Source organism: Harmonia axyridis, chromosome 1, assembly GCF_914767665.1.
Source record: "Harmonia axyridis chromosome 1, icHarAxyr1.1, whole genome shotgun sequence".
In the NCBI taxonomy this organism is placed as follows: Eukaryota; Metazoa; Arthropoda; class Insecta; order Coleoptera; family Coccinellidae; genus Harmonia; species Harmonia axyridis.
In genome coordinates, this window is record NC_059501.1 from 74,711,764 (window position 1) to 74,732,600 (window position 20,837).

The window sequence follows — 20,837 nt, forward strand, 5'->3', positions numbered from 1 at the left end:
TGAAATTCTCACCCGAGAATTGATTTTAATATGACTTTTTCCTGCAGAAAAAGACGCCTGTCATCTGCCGGCAGAAACAGGAAACTGCGTCAACTTCACGGACAGATTCTACTATGATACGAAGGAAAGAGCATGCCGCCATTTCTATTATGGAGGTTGTGGAGGAAACGAAAATAATTTCGAGTCCGAGGTTCAGTGTCAGCAGAGATGCGTCGAAGGTTACTTGGAACCGATTACAAGACCACCAGTTCCTACTTATGATGGTCCATTCAAGACAGGTAATATAAAATTCAACAATTAAAATTTATACTAACTGACAAAGAAACTGCAACACCCAGAAGGAGCTGTTTAAATTTCAAATTTTTTTCTGGTAAAACATAGTATAGCAAGGAATAAATTATTGAAATTTGGAGAAAAAACGAAGGGTTCACATTTTTTTTTAATAAATTTGTTAATAATGTGTTTGTCCACCGCGGTTATCTATACACTCCCCAACACGTCTCGGCATTGATGCAATAAGATGGTCTATTTCTTCTTAAGGGATACTATCCTAAGCTACCTTTACTTCATGTCTGAGAGCCGCCAAAGTCCGTGGAGGCTGGAGTAAATTTCCAAGTCTTCTACCCATGATGTCCCAAACATGCTCTATGGACGAAAGATCGGGGGATCTGACCGTCCATGGAAAAAGATTCACAGGGGCTGCTTCGCAAAAGTTTAAACTAACACTGGGCAACATGAGGTCGGGCATTATCTTGCTGACATATTGGATTCTTGAGCCGGTTAAAATAAAGGAGAACATATGGCTCCACTATTTCTCGGAGGTAACGCAGCACTCTCATGTTACCGCGAATAAAGACTAAAGGTGACCTAGTTGCATGTGCAATAGCACCCCATACCATAACGCCTACTGTCCGGTGTACATGACGCTCAACATCAAACTGAGGTTCACTTCTTTCTCCCCGACGCCGACGTCTTCTAACCCTTCTTCGGCCATCATGCGCACCCAAGGAGAATCGAGATTCATCAGAAATGACGACCTGATGCCATTCCAATGTTGACGTTCTCTGCACCACTGTAATCGTTGCCGGCGATGCTCAACCGTCAAAGGTAACACTAGATGGGGTCGATAATGCTTCAGTCCAAAAGACCTTATCCGGCGGTAAACCATTCGGACAGTTACAGGATGGCCTTGTTCTCCTAACCACTCATCAGCCAAAGATCGAGTCGTCACAAATCGGTCTCTTAAACGGCGATCTTGAACTTCATTTGTGCCCCTTCGATGTCCGGTGCCTACTCTTCTTCGATTTTGAGCATTATCAAACCACGCTTGGCAACATCTCATAACAGTAGTTGGATTTCTGTTCATACGGTTAGGGATTTCTCAAAATAACAACCCTGCCTCCCGTAGACCAATAATTCGACCTCTTTCAAATTCACATAGCTGGTGATAAATTTCGCGTAAACGTGTTCTAGGCATTTTAATTTTTAACAACAACTAAACGTCGACTTTGGATTTCCTCATACAGCTGGTTTCTTGTAAAATTCAAAAAACTTGCAAAAAACGACTACAATATTTGAGTAACAAAAATTGTTTACATGAAAAAACATTCACGATTTTTTTCTCCAAATTAAATCATTTACTCCTTGCTATACCATCTGTTTTACCAAAAAAATTTTAAAATTCAAACAGCTCCTTCTTTGTGTTGCAGTAAGTATATTTAGAAATTGGACTAAAACATTTTACTCCTTCCTATCTCTAAAACGCTGAAGTAATCCAGAGCGAAACTTTTCTAATAGAAGTGTTTCTCAAATTAACGCCTACACAGTTTTGTCCAGACTTACCTTTATCGAGGATTTCGTTGGTAACGATTCTTGGCCAAAATAAATTTAAAAAAAATAAGATAAAAGAACTGACGTGACATCAGGGGCTTCTACATATTATAATGAATAAAAATTTCAGAATATTGCTTTGCGCCTCAAGAAACCGGTCCTTGCAGAGCTGCTATGCCAAAATACCACTACGACAGATCTGACGGTGTTTGTAAACCTTTCATTTATGGTGGATGTCACGGAAACAGAAATAACTTCGACACTATAGATGACTGCTACAGATATTGTGGCAATGCACAAGGTATGTGAAATATTTTGTGAATAGTTCTTATAATTATTGATTTCAATATTTAATATTTTTGACGTTTAAAATATATAAATTTTCAAGAAAATCAGACGATGTTGATGGCGCGCCTAGTATTGTGAAATTGTGTTTGATCTAGAGGCCACTGATGGAATCATCAGTAATATAACTCAGTGATTCCTGCCTTATACACACTCCACACCTATGAGGTGAATAGCGTGGGGACTCTACTAATGTACTGTCAGGTGTATATCTCAAGAGGTTCCGTTCTGTGGCTTTGCGCAGCGTGCATTGCCATTCTACAGGCTCGCAGAGTGACTATACCCTCATTTGAAGTAACCCTTGCAACGATTTTGCACGCTTCATTCCATGTTACGCTACTGGAATTTTTGAAGACGCGGTAATTTGTCAATTAATCGTTTCATATCGTGTACTTTCGGTCGGAAAGCAGATGCGCGTTTCTGGAGAGAATTTTCTGAAGGATTTTCAATGATGATTGAGACTCCAGCAAGAATAAGTACTTTAGATTTCAGTCATTATTAATTTAATTTGAGACTCGGAATCTTATTTATCGGCGAGAATTGTGTCGGGATTCTCGCACCTCCCGTGGGATTAGAACAAAGAAAACCTCCCGTGGGATTAGAACGAAGAAAACCTCCCGTGGGATTAGAACGAAGAAACCTCCCGTGGGATTAGAACAGGAACCTTTCTTGGGATTGGAAAACATCAAGAACTACTTCCTTGAGATACAGAATTTGGGATAGTACGTATGTTAGACCACTTTGCTCTCTGAATCTGAAAGAATTCCTGCGAAATACCTGGCATTATCACACCAACTTCGTTGAATGAGGACTGGAGTACTATAGCTTCCTGATAAGAATTGGTGTTCAGAAGGCTGAAGATAATATACAGAAGAGGTTCCATCCTAGTGGCAGAGTGGCTCATTTAAAATCGTTTTAAGTTAAGTTTCTATTTTATTATTTGTTTGGAGTGAAAAGGATCGATCATTGTATATTTTGATTTTATTAAATTTGTAAAAACCTGGGTAGGAGTTTTGTTGCCAAATAAGCCAAACCACCCCTAGAAATTAGTCCTTAGAGTCTCATGGGCAATTGTAACGTTACACATTTTGGCGCAACAACGTGAGGCCCGAAAATTTTGGCAACTACTCCTATCATTTCGACCTTTTCAGTTCTAAAGTGAAAATTTACCTTTGTTTAACTTTTTCTCTTTCTTTTGTCTCGTCTTTGATATTTTTCGTTGGTATCGGATTGACCACACGTGTCGTGATATATTTTTTCGTAGCTGTATATTTACATATAATTGTTTTTCTTGTTTATTTTGTCTGATAAAATGAATAATCCAGATTTCTTGAACGGGACTGACCTTGGCAATTCCCATGTCAAATACATAAAACTAGATCTGACCCGTGGTTATGTTTCTACCGATTTTGACAAAACTGATGACGATGATGAATAATTCCTTTTTGCCTTTAACCTTTACTTCCTTAATTTGCTCCAGATGCACAGATTATATATTTTTCTTTTTAGATTCATTATTTATTTATTTCATTTATTTTTTGACAATTATTATCTTATCGTTGTAGCATAGCTACTATTTTCGTATCTTTGTAGCGTGGCTACTATTATCGTATTTTTGTAGCGTGGCTACTATTATCGTATCTTTGTAGCATAGCTTCTTTTATCGCTTATCGTTGTAGCACTACTATTAGTTAGTGGTGGCTACTATTTATCTTATCGTTGTAGTATGGATACTACTTATATTTACCTTTAAAGTTGTTGTTAATCTGACTGAAGTGTCTTTTAGATATGCAGAGCAAATTGATTTTGGCGTAACTGAGAGTATACTTTGGAAAAATTTATTATTTTGGGTCTGAACAGATTCAGTTTTTCTTATTTTCTGTGCACTGTTGCAATATCCCGTTTCCCTATTTTTCCTTCAATTTTCATTTATCTTATCGTTATCGTTGCAAGTTATATACTTGCTGGCGCCCAACTTAACGTTGCTGTGAACTTTCAGTTATATCACTTCAATGGAGAGGGAGGTAGGGAAGTGAATCCTTGAGCTCAGTTGATTCATATACACGTCAGTTCAGAACATCTTTGTACACATTATTTGACTATTTTGAGCCATTTATGGCTGATTTTTCACAGACGGCGTTAATTATCTTTTACCTACTTTGTCGAATGTTATCGCATTTTTTTTTTCGTGGTCGATAAATATCGATTTTACCTTACCTTTTCATTACCGGATTTGACGTTATATTTGCTAATTTTGGATTTACCTCAATTCAGTTTCATTACCGGATTTGACGTTATATTTACTAATTTTGGATTTACCTAAATTTAGTTTCATTATCGGATTTGACATCGTTCTATGCAAGAAACATAGAATGATGGAGTCATTTTTGAAAATTTTGGACTCAAACTAAAAATCTTCCATGCCCCCCCTTTCTGGTTCACCTTCGTCTCGGGTGCCAGGAAGATTTTTCTTGTTGTGCGACGGCACCTTTTAAATTCATTCACTTTTGTTTAGTTGAGACGGTTTTTTTAGTTTTCATTTTTATTACCGCAGCACTGTTTACTTTTTAGTAGCAGTGGCTGAAATTAATATTGAGATTTTTGACGATAGGTCGTTTGGGCATGACTTTCCAGAATCGGTAGGATGATGGTATTTCACATCAGTGTGAAGTATCCTCATCCCTCTTTCGTTTTTTAGAGAGAGGCCTTCAGCAACCGACTTCTGTTTCACCTTTTCACTCAACTCTGAGTAATTTAAATATTTAGGGTGTAAAGAAGTTCTCATTGAGCTCCTTTACACTCATCTCTCTTTCGTTTTTTAGAGAGAAGCCTTAGGCAACTGAAGTCTGTTTCACTTTTTCCCTCATTTCCTTTTTCCTTAGTGCTCAGGTCGTTTCTAAATTTGGTTGACTATTTGTTCGATATATATTTTTTTTTTTCAACTTGCCTTCAGCAATTGGTCATAATATTTGGCATTTCATATTTCAAATTAGTTACATTCGATAGGTTTTGGGTAGGACATGGTACGTTTGCGGAATTCTCCCTTGTAATATATCACACTAATTATAACTTTTATCATTTGCTCCAGTTGACAAGTCGGAGTATGTTTTCTTTTGACGTGCTGTGCTTGATCTGATGCCATCGAGTATTTTTGTTTTTGAGATATTCATACATAAAGAAAAAAAAAATTTTTTTTTTTTCTTTTTCCTGGTGAGAGGTGTGTGCAACGATTTTGCACGCTTCATTCCATGTTACGCTACTGGAATTTTTGAAGACGCGGTAATTTGTCAATTAATCGTTTCATATCGTGTACTTTCGGTCGGAAAGCAGATGCGCGTTTCTGGAGAGAATTTTCTGAAGGATTTTCAATGATGATTGAGACTCCAGCAAGAATAAGTACTTTAGATTTCAGTCATTATTAATTTAATTTGAGACTCGGAATCTTATTTATCGGCGAGAATTGTGTCGGGATTCTCGCACCTCCCGTGGGATTAGAACAAAGAAAACCTCCCGTGGGATTAGAACGAAGAAAACCTCCCGTGGGATTAGAACGAAGAAACCTCCCGTGGGATTAGAACAGGAACCTTTCTTGGGATTGGAAAACATCAAGAACTACTTCCTTGAGATACAGAATTTGGGATAGTACGTATGTTAGACCACTTTGCTCTCTGAATCTGAAAGAATTCCTGCGAAATACCTGGCATTATCACACCAACTTCGTTGAATGAGGACTGGAGTACTATAGCTTCCTGATAAGAATTGGTGTTCAGAAGGCTGAAGATAATATACAGAAGAGGTTCCATCCTAGTGGCAGAGTGGCTCATTTAAAATCGTTTAGTTAAGTTTCTATTTTATTATTTGTTTGGAGTGAAAAGGATCGATCATTGTATATTTTGATTTTATTAAATTTGTAAAAACCTGGGTAGGAGTTTTGTTGCCAAATAAGCCAAACCACCCCTAGAAATTAGTCCTTAGAGTCTCATGGGCAATTGTAACGTTACACCCTACAGATAAAAATCTGATGCTGCTCGCGCAAAGGTATCACCTGGCAGTGGAACATGTGCTATAGAATATCTCGACAACGAAGGGCTGTGAGTGCTGTAGCACCATCTTGTTGAAATCAGAAGCTCACCGAATCATAGAGACTACTCTATAGAAGTCTTTAAGAAATGTTCTCACAGTTTCAGTATAGCCTACGCCAAGCGTATTTGTCTTTCACAAACGTTCACCAATATTCCAAGTTCACTATACTTTTATAAACATATTTTACTTTTAATGAGAGATATCGAGTCAAAGAAAGGAAATTACAAGCAGCAAGGAACCAGATCAGAGTACTGTTAAATTGAGAGAAATAAAAATATCAGTATTTAAGAAACAGACATATAGGCATTAATGCCGTCGGAAAAACGTAGCATATATCTGCATATGCTCCAATAAAAGAAACAGCCAAGATGCATTGAAATAAAATACCCTCCTTTTAAATGAGTATTGAAATATTCAACGGTGTACTTACAACAATGTTCCGCCATATATTTTCATGTTAATTTATTTTTATGTTCATTTCTCCGATGGATCAAAACATGCACATTCTGTTATATTTATGCTTTATATTACAATTTTGTCCATTCTTACATTTTATAGTTTTATCTTATATTCATGAAATCTGGTCTATATTTATTTATTTTAACATTCCGCATGTATATATCAATCGTAAATGGCTATTGACCAGTTGAAGCCAAAATTCATTGAAAAAAAATAAGAAATAATAAATATTCGCAGTGTTCCTTCCATAATTTGGATTCGAAAACTTTATTAATATTACTCCTAATTTTGATACAGATCGATGTGGATTGCCCCCAATTGTTGGTGAATGTAAAGGAGAATACATTCAATTTTACTATGAGCCGGCCTCTGATTCTTGCAAGAGCTTCTTGTACGGTGGATGCGGTGGTAATTACAACAGGTTCCCGGATCAAGTCAGCTGTGAGCAAAGCTGTAGGAAAGCACCTCCTATTATCGCTACCACCGCTCCTCCATCACCAGGTATGTAAAAAAAGTAGGGGATATTCCTAAATCAAGGAGTGGTGTTACTTTTTACCAGGAATATGTATGTCAGTTAGAGGTAAGGTAGGGATGAGAATATTCGATGAGTTTTAGCCCAGAAACTATTTATCTGATTTTGCTTATGTGGCAGAAAGAGTTCCCTGATTTGGAGGGCCAATAAAAACTAATCAAGATGTAAACAATTTTTTTTTGGTTTATAAGCATACAAAACGCTATTTCAATGTATTTCAAAAAGTAGATCATTCACGTTGTAGGATTTCACATATGCCTACTTATGCGTTTCGTCCCTGGCACACATACCGGACTCATCAGTGTGACTTTGGTATATTTGTGTGTGCCGTGTCACAGACGCTTGGGAAATTTATTATTATCGGGAGCCGCCGGGACTCGAACCCGGCACCTTGTCGCATCTCGGTGAGTGAGTCTACAGTCTTAACCATTAGGCTACCGACTGCAGTGTTCATTGTTGCTATGTGGAGCTTTATGAGTAGCCGCCACATGACTCCCTCCCCAGTGACGGAGGAACGAAACTTATGCGTGTTACGAGGTCAACGGTGCAGCCGGGTGATTGCCGCCTAATCAGAGCTGCACCTCGCGGCATCGTGTGGACGGTGAATGCCGCCTATTCAAGTCCGCTATACCTCTGCAGACCAAGGAGCACGTATTGCACGTCATGGGAATGGGCGTCTAGAGTTTCGTTGGAAATTGCAGATATATGGGAGCTACGCATCAACCTTCTGCTTTCCAGGACACATCGTTAAGACGGCCATTCCCATCACGTCGGGCTTGCGTGCTGTGACGACAGAAACACGAGGCTCGGCGTGCCATCGGCTCTAGTGTCCGATGGACACCCCAGTAGCCGTAATGTTTGAGCGGGGCAGTGAGTCGCCTCTGCGCTCCAACGCCGCAGCTTTCCGCCATCACGTCGGGGTCACCAATGTGTGGGCTGTTGTCCTTATACGGTGACTATCAAGTAGTTCACTGCCAAGGAATTTAGGGAAATAAAAGAACGGGATAAAAAATAAGTATTCGATTTATTTCAACCCACTAAAAGAGTTTGAAGAAGATGAGTATTTGTCTAGATTCTTAGGGTCGCTGGACGCTTGGGTCGTTGTGGCTCGGTCGCAGGTAGTTTTTCGCCGATCGGGAACAGATGTGATATTCTTCAATCTTCTTGTTCTCGGTGCAAGTGTGGAACATCTGTGGAAGTCGTAGTTTCTTGTAGAATGGTCTGAACTCTGTTGAATTATTCTCCCTGAAATGCCGAGTTTTATGGGCATTCAGGCTGTTTTCTATTCGCCATTCACAACGCCTTTCTACGGATCCCTAAGGGGTGTGGCTTTGATTATTCCAAGTTTTTACACCGAGCTCTTCTGTTTTTAAGATTTTCGTTCTCGGACGGAATATTTTCGAGGGAATCGATAGATTCCCTACAACGTGTTCTCCTCCATTGTTGATACGCTGAAATAATCTCTCTTCTGACCGCTGGGGAAGTTTTCAAAGGTTGTGTTCATATCAGTACCTGCACTGTTTAAAGGTGCAAAAATGCGTCATCAATAAAGATCAAAACGTATATATGCGGAGAATGTTGCGAAGTTTTTGAAACAACTTCTGCTGGTCTTGTCGCAGTATTAGATCGACCAGGACTTTTTTTTAATGGAAATTCTGTTTTTGAGAGTTTACACCCATTTACTCATTGTCTTTCAATCGGCAACCGGATAAGGTCATCAGAGCTAGATGTGAATGCGAAAGACATTATCGCTATTTTGAACTCTTCAGATACGAAAGCGCGGTGCTTGCTTTCCTGCACTACCAAAAATATCACATAAATCTAATGAAACAATATGGACAATTTATAGGATTTTATAAGTATCTATGAGTCAAGTCTGAAACGTTATCCATGACACATAAACGTTTTATGAGGTTTCATGAGAATTCAAAAGTAGATGTTATTCATAATTCTGGCGTTAGGGGTGAAACAGTCAAGCGACGCAAGAAGGTGCCTCTTCTTGGGAGGCGACAATTCGGCCCATCTTGCTGGTCACTTTTTTTATTTCATCCTTAGTACTTAAAAACATCATAAGGTTGTTCTACTTCGCTGCGTTTGTCATCAACACTCCAACATAACAAATAACACATGGCGCCCCAACCAACATGAACAGAATTCCCTATGTATTTCACAAAGACGAAAAACAACACAACTTCGCTTTTGAATTATTTGGAAGCCTATGATTACACATTCAACTTCCTACGATTTTGTATTCGAAACTAGTTACTCTTGATTGACAAATATACTGCTTCACAAGAGTTAGGGATATCGTATTCAATCTTTCTGAAAGGTATGTAATCTTCGAGAAAATCGCTGTAAAATCATTTAAAACTCATTAACAACTTGAATCGATCCAATAAAAATCAGTATGAGACATTTCGTCAATCTGGTCGCCTTTTTTCTGAAGTTTGGTTCTTTGCATATGCTTCATGAATGTTCTCATTTTGAAATGGAGTCAGTTTATCAACGGCTTCGACTTGAAACGAGTTTTCTGAAAATGCCAAGACGTAAATTAACAAACGCTGAGGCTAATAGGGCTATCGGAATGCTACAGGGTGGCCTAACTCAGGTTGTTGTAGCGGAAAGCCTCCAAGTCAGCCAAAGTGTGATATCTCGACTTTTGAATAGGTTCAGGGAGACAGGTTCCGTGTTTAACAGACCAAGGCTTAGTGGGCGACGAAAAACAACACCTGCTCAGGATCGTTTCATCACCGTTTCGCCGAGAAGAAACCCTACATCTACCTGTAGAATGCTACGGAATACTCTTCAAAATGCAGATGGGGTCCAACTTTCCATCGAAACCATCAGACGACGTTTGAGAGAGGTGAATCTAGGTTCTAGACGTCCATTAAGAGGAGTTCCATTAAAACGTGACCATAAGCGTCAGACTGGAATGGGCAAGGCTAAATATCAATTGGAACGATCATTGGCGTAGTGTTCTTTTCACTGACGAATCCAGATATGGACGATTTTCAGATTCTCGAAGAATAAAGGTATGGACAATCCCACGCATACCCCGTAATCGTCGCTATGTCCAAGAAGTCCATCCATTCCGAGAGGATAGTGTTATGGTATGGGCCGGGATATGTTTCAACGGGCACACAGATCTACACCTTCATCCTGGGAATATAACCGCCTTACACTATAGGGAGCATGTCATTGACAATGTTGTGCCAAATTTTCACGCTGCTATTGGTGAAACTTTTCAATTTCTAGACGATAACGCTAGACTGCACCGTGCAGCCATAGTTGAGAATGCGCGCGAGGAGCTTGGTATTCTACATTTACCAATACCTCCGCACTAACCAGATTTGAATTGCATAAAACACGCATGGAATATGCTCCAAAGAAGATTAGATAATCATCAACCTATCCCAGAATCCTTAAATGATCTGAGAGAGCTTCTGCCCCGTTTATGGAACCAAATTCGTCAAGAAATGTTCAACAACCTCGTGTGTAGTATGCAAAGAAGATGTCAAGCTGTTATTGATGCCCGTGGAGGCCATTATTGTATTGAAAGTCTCAAAATGCTTGAATTCTCTGAGAATAAAATTTCGTTATTTTACTCGATTTTTCTTAACCACCCTGTATACGCTGCAGACCTACAGGCTAAAATTAATTTTATTTCCTGCAACTTGAAATTATATTAATATATTTTTTTGCAATTTAAGTCAATATCCCTAATTCATGTGGAGCAGTTCATTTTTAGCTTGTTTGATGTTTGATGCTTTTCGAGCTGGAAAGCTAGAAAATTCTTTGCTTCAGGCGCCAAAATTACTCACGTCGGCCCTGTTCCTAAGCAAGTCCGAATACATGGTATACAAGGAGTGGTTCTCAAAGGAGACTACAAGATTCGATGAGGTGTTCCACTATAAATTACAATGACATTTTATGCGGTTCCTATTATAAGTGACCAAGCTATGGTTCATGCTGAACCATGAAACCATATAGCCACCATATAGCACTATGTACCACCACAATAACTAATGAACGGTTTCAAAATTAGTGGTTTCTTTCTACCTCACCCTGTAGATATTATATTTTAAAGGTTTTTCATTTCATTAAGTAGAAAAGCTTGAAACACACCGTAACAATATTGGCTTTCTAATTGTTAATATAAAAAACTTATAGAATAAAAATGGAAAGAGTAATGAAAAACTTTTTTTAGTTCCACGGCCAAGTGAAGCAATGTGTCTGGAACAAGCAGACCCAGGAAATTGCACAGAGAGTCATCAAGCTTTCTTCTATGACTACAATACTGGTACCTGCCAAGCGTTCTCATATACCGGATGTGGTGGAAATCACAACCGATTCCAAACAGAAGAGCAATGCGAGAGATTGTGTGGACAATTTGCAGGTCAAGGTAATTATTTCTCCATTGAAATGCATCACATGAAATTCAAAAAATATCGAATTCAATTTTACTCATTGATGTACCTACAATATAGAAGTGATTCATTCAAGAAGAATAATTTCCTCATCATGATAATACTTCTTGGACAAATACCGAAAGCTTTCATGGCCGTATCGTTCAATAGCTGGTGGTCTAGTCGGATTTTACCGTTTCTTTTACAAGGGAGGTAGACATCTTCAGAAGTTTCTTCGTCGTAGATTGTAACTTGAAAATACATTTCTAAGGACTTTTTTTTCATAAAAAGCATTGGAAAACAGTCCATCGCTGGCCACTTCCTTTCCCATCTTTCATGCGGCGCGGCGTACGAATCCCGCGTTGAAAAAAAATTGGTCATCTTTTGAAATGATCCAAGTATCGATCCAATTTTGTATTTCTTCATAAGACCGGAAATGCTGGTCTGCCAGGCCTTGTGCTATTAATCGAAACAAGTGATATTCCGAGGGAGCAACGTCTGGAGAATACAACGGGTTGGGTAGGACTTCCCATTTCAACCTTTCCAAGTATGTCTCGACCACTTTCTCAACATAGGATCGAGCATTGTCATGCTGTAAAATCACTTCATAATGTAACTCGTTGTATTGCGGTGGTTTGTCTTTCAATGCTCGTCTCAAACGCATTAATTGCATTTGATAACAATCGCCTGTGATTGTTTCAGTTGGTTCTAACAACTCATAATACATTACGTCGAGCTGATCCCACCAAATAATGAGCATGACCTTGGAACCGTGAATATTCGATTTGGCCGTCGATGTGGAAGCATGGACGGGATATCCCCATGATTTCCTGCTCTTGGGATTATCTTATTGAACCCATTTTTGGTCTCCATTCACAATTGCGATACAGAAATCCCTTCTGTCTTTGCCTTGCAAGCAGCTGTTCACATGTAAACAATCGCCGTTCAACATCTCTCGGCTTCAACTCGTACGGCATTCAATTTCTTTGTTTCGACTGAATCATTTCGATGACTTTCAGTCGTTCTGAAATGACTTGTTGCGTCACTCCCAATAATCCTGCCAATTCTTGTTGCGTTTGACACGAGTGTTGTTCGAGTAAAGCCTCCGATTCTACGTCTTCGAAAACCTTCTCTCTTCCACCGCCATGCAGGTCTTCGACTTCAAAATTACCGTTCTTGAAGCGTTGAAACCATTCTCGGCACGTTCTCTAACCAATAGCGACCTCATCATAGGTATTTGAGAGCATTCGTTGAGCAGATTTCTTCTTTTTAAAGCAGAAAATAAAACCTCCCGCAAATGACAAAAATTTGGCTAGTAAGCTGCCATGTTTGATCGAGAACTATATAATGCGGACACAAAGCCATTAATATTTCGATGGCGTTATGTTTACAAATACCTAAGCTTATTACGACTACCACTAACCGCCACAGCTATCAATTGCAAAACGGCGGAAGCAGAGTGATACACCTAATATTATTATAAGATAAATAGTTTGTTGGCGTGCAGACAAAATTTCAACTCTGGAAAAAGTACCTCACCGGGACTCGAACTCGCAACCTCCGAATCACTAGTTCGTTGCTCTAGCCACTGAGCTATCGAGGCGATTGAAGATTCTGCGCGACGGGGAACCACTAATATTATTTTGTGAGAATGCCTTCTTACACGTTGAAATAAACGAACACCAAAAAAGAATGGATGATATCTTTCATATTTTTCTTCTAAATGAGGGAGCTAGCCGAGGAGCGCTCTTTACTACTCATATCAATCAACATATTTTCAATATTTCATTCCAATAAATTCTTCCATTATTAGATGTTTGCGAGCAAGAGAAAGATCCAGGTCCATGCAATGCCAACATTCCCAAATACTACTACAACAAACAGTCTAGAAGATGTTTGGAGTTCGTCTATGGTGGCTGTGGTGGAAATGGCAACAGATTCAGTTCAGCTGTAGATTGCGAATCTGTTTGTTTGACTCGGTTTGAAAGACCTTCAAATGAAACTGACACAGGTAAGGATTTTTCTTGTAACTCGGTATGAGTTGACGGTCATTAGGTCATGTCTTAATTATTGATCATTGAGATAAAACAGAAATTTGAATAAGAACTAATTCAATTCAGAAAAATAACTACAATCTGAATTCTCTGGATAACCAATAATTTTCCAGTCAGAGCATGGCAAACTGATAGTAACAGAATAAGAACTGTCGCTTCCTTTTCATTTTCCAGATATCTCTGTTTGAAGGATATCTTTCTCGTAAATTTCGAGTTGTTTTAGGTTCTCCCATCGGACCATTTCAAGATCTTTGGTCTACCTCTCTTTTTTCAAACAGAAAGGATCCACTTTGGTCATCTCCACTGCCAGGCCATAACAAAGAATTGACTCCACAAAAGCCTGTCAAAGACGTTTTTTAGTCTTATAAGTCTTATTCTAAATGTGCTTGTCCCACCAAAGATCTTTGAGACACCCTACCACTCTCTTTCCATTGCAGATTCTGATTATAATCTCTTCCTTTCCGTAACTGTACCTCCAAGATATTTGAAATTATCCATCTGTTTGATAGAAACCTCTTCAAATCTAGCTTAGGTTTTGATTGCAAGATATTCTAACTCCTTCAAACTTACTTGTGAACACCGAGTTTTAAATTCATCAGTGAAGGTCAATGTGAGGAGATGTTCAGCCTTGCCCTGGCAGTTCGTTTTCCAACTTTTAATAATATTAATAATAATAATTGACTTTATTCCCACAATACAAGATCAATACAAATAATTTTACAAAGAAAAAAATAACCTCGAAAATGTGAGAATAGGCGGAGTCCAGTGATGCACCTAAGTACATCTTCTGTTCAACTCAACTTTGAGCTAGCTTAGCATAGGCCTTGAAAAGCAGCGGTGATAGGCTACATCCCTGTCTTGGACCTTTTGTTGTCATAAGAAGTTCTTGAAAGTTGCTTTCTAATTTTTATGTAGGATATATTTTCTTTATGAACTCTTGGATTATTGAGACAAGAGATCTGTCCGCATTGGGGGTTTCGAGAACATCCAACAATTGATTTTTAGTAATGGAGTCATAGGCCTTGCCTAGGTCTTCCTGACCTTTCTCTATTTTTTGCTGCAGAAGAAATTGTCACTGCAGGAACGTCCCAGAACAAATCCTCTTTGATATTCTCCAATTTTATGACCTATCGATAATGTCGATGATTCTTCCAAAAAGTCGACTGACAGATCCATTAAACTAAGACCTTTGTAGCATTCTGGATCACTACGGTCTCCCTTCTCGAATATAGGTACGATATCTGACATTTCTTTTGCTAACTTGTTTAGTTGATAGCAGCGTTTGAAAAAATTGTTGAGGCGGCATATTAAACTATGACCCCTCACTGAATTATTTCCTGGTCCATGTACTCTACTAGCCGTCTTTTCTTTCAAGCTTTCTTCGACCTTTTGACTTGACAATATTATATAATCAGAGTGCTGAGCATAAGTTGTTTCTTGTAGATGCTCAGTGCCGTTCTCTACTAGCAACGTAGCATTGTTTATACATATTTTCTCACCGGCATTCTATAAATATATGTGGCGTTGCTGATCTGTCTTAACATGCGGCAAACCTCTGTACTTCAAGATCCCCTATCAAACTTTCCACTATAATGCACTTAATTGATTTCCCTTCTTCTGCTTGATGATCGGCCTCACTTCCCTGTTCCTCGCCTTGTACTCATTCCAGTTGATATCTGATTTGTTCGATAGCCATCTATGGTAATTTTTTTTCCTTTATTTTCTGGATTTTTTAATTAAATGGGTTTTCACTTTTCATTAACAACTAATAAATAACAGGCCAATTGAAAAGTCCTCGGTCTTCCATAGTAAAACACTTTTTTTTGGCAAAATTCGATTTTAATATTCAACATAGTTGCCTTCGAGGGCGATACAGCGATTATAGCGATCTTCCAACTTTTCCATACCATTTTTGTAGTACGATTTGTCTTTCGCTTCAAAATAGGCCTCAGTTTGTCACATATCGACGCAAAAATTCAGGTTTATTGCACTTAAACAGCTTTAAACACTGCTCAGAATCATTAACACGTTGTTGCTTTCGATCGATTGTGAGCGCGCGTGGCACCCATTTTGCACACAGCTTTCTCATGCACAAATATTCGTGAATGATATGATGTCGATTAACTTCACTTCACGGTCATTCAAAATTATTTTGTGAACTTTTTTGATTTTTTCGTCCGTGACAGCCTCTTTTGGGCGTCCACATCTTCTGTGCTCGTTTAAACTTAAACTGAGTATACCAATAAATGATGGTTGATTTTCCTGGTGCAGACCCCGGAAACCCTTCATCAAGCCAACATTCTGCTTCAACTGTATTGTTTCCCTTCAAAAAGCAATATTTTATCAGCACACAAAATTCTTGTTTATTCTATCTTTTTTCAAATAGCAAAAGTAGCTACACTCACAACGCAATATCTCTAATGGTCGGACTGCTGTCAAATTTTGACACGTATCTATCGTTTGAAGGTTGGTACTAACTAAAAATCATATGGGTTTAATACTAGCACCGCCATCTGTGCATCAGACCGGGGACTTTTCAATTGGCCTAATATAGTGCCTATATCGTTTCATAATTATTTACTAATACCTAATGCTAACATTTTGTATTTATACCATGAATTTTAACTGACTTACAACGCATGTTTTGAACTACTAGCTGTGTGTGTACTGCCTGTGGATCAGGGATCTTGCGATGGTGGTTATAATAAGAGATGGTATTTCGATAACGAAAGAGGCGAGTGCATCGCCTTCATCTACAGCGGTTGTGGTGGTAACTTCAACAATTTCAAAACTTTCCAAAGTTGCATAACAACTTGCAAAGATTACATCACTCAGACAGAACCTCGTAAGTTCACAGGCTTGCAAATCTAACGCTTACGCAAAAAATATTTGGTTCTCTATCTGACCGGATGATTTCAAGTTTCGCATAGATTTTTCATTTTCAGCTCTTCCAAATCCAAATCCTGCAGGTTCGCACCCTTGTCAGACACAATTCGAACTGTGTGAAACCCTTAGATGTCCCTACGGCATAGAGGCTTATGTGGATGAAAACAGCTGCAACAACTGCCGTTGCCACGATCCTTGCAGAGAAGTGGAATGTCCGGAAAAGACCAAGTGTGCCATTGATTTCAACAGGAACAGAACGAGCAACAATGATCCTAACTTTGTTGCTGTATGTCGTCAAAGTAAGTGGAACCAGTTTTACTTGCTGGTTGATGTAGTTTTTACTGTGTTCAGGGATGATTATTGATGGAAGAAACAAAGAGCTACTTTTATTACTTTCGATATTTTATAACCAATTGACAGAAACACATGGATGCATCACTAACCTGTCATAAAATTATCGAAATTGGTAAAAATAAACTTGAAAGTTATTCAAGATTGAATTCAGGCGAATTTTTTTTTCTGTCCGGTCAAATTTGCGATCCAGTGTATTTCTACGCCGCCTCAATATTCCTTGACACATTAGCTGGAAGTTCTCAACCAATTTCAATGGTGCGTCCTCTCTCAGAGGATTGCGATGTTTCATCCCGAGAGCACTGATGTATGGCAACTCAATGATCCTTGCCATATGGACCTTCGACCTCCATAGCTAAGCGTGCCTAGTATATCTAGTGTATTTATTCATCAATTTGTTTGGTGTTATCCTCAGAGTAATAAACATAGACAGAGGAAGAATATATCATTTTCAGTAAACAAATTTTGTCCCCAACATGAACAATCAAATTTGACATGAAGCGCACGGAAATGAAAACATATCAGTGATACGATATTTCACTCAATTCGAGAGTTTCTCCACAAAGAAAGCACTTCTTATGTCCCAAAATGAATCAAAATTTCATATTAACTCAAAATATATTCAAACATATGTAGTATATCCAAAGTCACTTGGAGGAAGCAGAATATTTCGATTATACAAGGGTTCTTCAAGTTTCTAGAAAATGCTTTGGAACCAGTGAATTCATTGCCTAACAATACTTTCAAATAAACCCCGGTATTTAGCGGATCGCGGTATCCACTTCAAAGGGACATCTATGACCAAGCGTTTTTATAGACTAGTTCAAGTGACTTTGGATATACTATACCTTAATATATCAGAAATTCAGAAAACAAACTTCAAGCGTGCCAAACGACGTGAAATAACCGATGACACTAGAAGAGCAAAAGTTGCCAAACCTTGGATTTCAGCAGGTAGATACAGAAAATAATAAATATTTTGTTTATTATAAATTCGACAATTGGGAATTTCGGTTTCCGAATATTCAAATTTGCATATTTAATCGGGAATCACTCAAATAAATATATTTCATGCAATGTAATATACACGATTTAGTAAAATTGTGAATATCACAATCCTACAACGTAATCTAACCATGTTGGGGACATGTAAAAATTGCGTATACTCCTTCTATCTATGTATATTACTCTATGGTGCCATTATTTCCATTTCCTTTGCAATTTCCTACAAAATTTCCTAAACGTGTTGAGTAGGCATCTTGAGAACTATTGTTTTCCTTCTCGGAAAGGATTTCATCATTATGTATGATAATCAATATCCTGAATTGATAATATTTTAATTGGATAATACAATAAAATTTACAGTCAATAAAGAGGGACACTGCCCAAGACTAGAGCTCGGAGAGGACAACTGTGACAGAGAATGTTACGACGATGCTGATTGCACCCTAGACCTCAAATGCTGCACTACGAAATGTGGAGCTGTTTGTTCTGTACCTGTTGTCAGGGAACCTTCACCTTTAGTTACTCTGCCTGGACCCACTGAAGCACCTCGTAAGTTTAAAATGAATAATATTTATACTTCTCGGAACAGGGAGCATGATCAGGCTGACAACGAGCAACAAGAAATCCAGTGTCGATCTACAACCAAAAAACCTCTGAAGATTAAATCAGACGACACCTAGAAAGCCAAAATTATCTTACTCTATTGAATATTAAATTTATTGGAGGTCGGTAGAATTCGGGAAAAGGGATGCAATTTTCGGAAACTCAGCTATTTATGTGTTTCCATTCTTCTATTATTTCTCGTACACTGTTTTTCAATTTCGTTATAGAAGCACGTATGTCCTTATATTTCTAAAAAGATTTGGAGAGTGCGCGTCTCCCAGAGGATTGCAGTAATTCATCCCTGGAACACTGAAGTAATCTTCGTTATATGTCACTCAGTGTTACCTGCCATATACACCTTTCTCCTCCAAAGCGGAGCATTGTGTCTTTACCGTAAAAAGGATAGGTTTATGTCCCAATTGATTATTATCTCCCGAGAGATGCGCAGCCTACAACACCATCTTTCGGGCAAACAAATAGTCACTACAAAGGAAACAATGGAAATTATTATTCGTTTGATAATTTCAGGGAAATCAAAGCTTCCCTTACTTACATAGGCCCCCATTGTCTAATCGATTCTTAGGGTCGCTGGTCACTTGGGTCGGTTCAGGTACTTTTTCGTCGGTCTCGGGAACAGATGTGAAAATCTTTAATCTTCACGTTGTCGGTGCAAGTGTTGAACATATGTTGTAGTTGTAGACTGGTCTGAACTCAATTGAATTATTCGCCCTGAAATGCCGAGTTTTATGGGCATTCAGGCTGTTTTCCATTCGATCGTTAGCAAAGTCTTTCTACGGATCCCTTAGGGGTGTGGCTTCGATAATCCTAAGTTTGTACACCGAATTATTCAGTTCTCGGACTTCCCTACAAAGCAATAATTACTATCTGAAATTATTTAAATATCTTGTATGAATATCTAATTCAAAATATACTTAAAGTAATTATTTTGTTGTATTATCCAGAATATGCGGCCCAAATTGACCCAGAACAGTATAAACCCGAAGTCATGGGTGAAATTGGAAGTCACATAACACTTCGTTGTGCTGTCAAAGGTAATCCAGTACCACGTATTTCATGGAGCAAAGACGGCATACAGGTATTTTGATCGAAATTCGTTGAAATTTTGAAAATTCTATTTTATGTCTTAATTTGCAGATCGATGGAACGAAATCGAGATTTAGAATAAAACTTGATCAATCCCTTCAAATTATCACACTTTATACCACTGATTCTGGTATATACCTATGTACGGCAGACAACAATCTAGGAAACCCTGTACAAAGTCAAATCAAATTGGATGTAGTAGGTAAGATAACACCAAAATTTTCCTATGAGGTATTCTCTCTTTTCAAGTTCTCTTATCTAAAACTACTAATAGTCTACAGTAAGTCAAAGGTATAGATACTGAGTGACATAGAAAAAAAGAAAAGTCGGGAGTTTTTGAGAGCTCATCATTCATGCGACGATTGCACACTTGGGACCACTATATATATAGTAATGTGGTCTAGAAGGCCTCAAAAGCTCCTGACTTCACGTCTAAACATTCGGGTGTTTTATCCGTTTGACAAATTGCCGCAAGAGTACACACAAGTGTACAGTAGTGTACAGTGGTAGCTAGAGGTACAGGAGGTATGGACAAGATAGCTGCCTTAGATTTTTGGCTCAACAGGACCGCTTCACTATAGAAAATCAATTGTAGTATAATATTTGGAAAGCGTAGAGGGCGAACTGTTTAATGCACATCACACGGTTGGAATTGGTAAAGGAGCTATTGTGCTTATGGAAGCAGGTCACCTTTGGTATTCATCAGAGGAACAAGACTACTGCATCACATCCAGGAGATGGTGGAACCACATATTCTGTTTAAATCATCTTTACATCATTATACAAAGCAAACATCAGTAACAAACGTCAATTGAAACCATCAGCAACAGGAGAAATAGAAAAATAAGGGGTATATTTCATTATAAATTCATGAAAACCCATGGTGTAGAACCCAGGAGGAAGGGTTTACATTGGTGTCTTGAAAAAGGACTGCGTTTATCTGAGAGTTATTTTCGAGCTTTTGAATTTTCTTATTATGTTTTCTCTGAATCATGTGTCCTTCCTCCTGTATATTTCATTGTCCATTGTTCACGGAAGGCCATTATAGTTATAGAGCAACAAAATAATTCCTCGGTGCGTCACTTAGAAGTCTTAGAAGTAAGCGCCACCTCTGGCAACACCAACAGAGGACGTTTGAGTTGTTATGTGCCTCATAATAATTTTAAATGCGTTGGGTGC

General features: G+C 38.4%; 1 protein-coding gene across 5 annotated transcripts in view; it reads left to right on the plus strand.

Annotated features, from left to right (window-relative positions):
* LOC123688552 (papilin) overlaps nt 1-20,837 on the plus strand; it is a 123,804-nt gene that overhangs the window by 98,352 nt on the left and 4,615 nt on the right. For 4 of the 5 annotated variants that reach the window (XM_045627127.1, XM_045627124.1, XM_045627128.1 and 1 more), the window contains 10 exons: nt 48-278; nt 1,961-2,131; nt 7,015-7,218; nt 11,457-11,651; nt 13,469-13,666; nt 16,366-16,554; nt 16,655-16,894; nt 18,312-18,500; nt 19,517-19,650; nt 19,710-19,860. In XM_045627127.1, coding sequence (XP_045483083.1) covers nt 48-278; nt 1,961-2,131; nt 7,015-7,218; nt 11,457-11,651; nt 13,469-13,666; nt 16,366-16,554; nt 16,655-16,894; nt 18,312-18,500; nt 19,517-19,650; nt 19,710-19,860 — 1,902 coding nt within the window. The remainder of the gene's footprint in view (nt 1-47; nt 279-1,960; nt 2,132-7,014; nt 7,219-11,456; nt 11,652-13,468; nt 13,667-16,365; nt 16,555-16,654; nt 16,895-18,311; nt 18,501-19,516; nt 19,651-19,709; nt 19,861-20,837) is intronic. The other variant, XM_045627125.1, reaches the window with a different exon arrangement.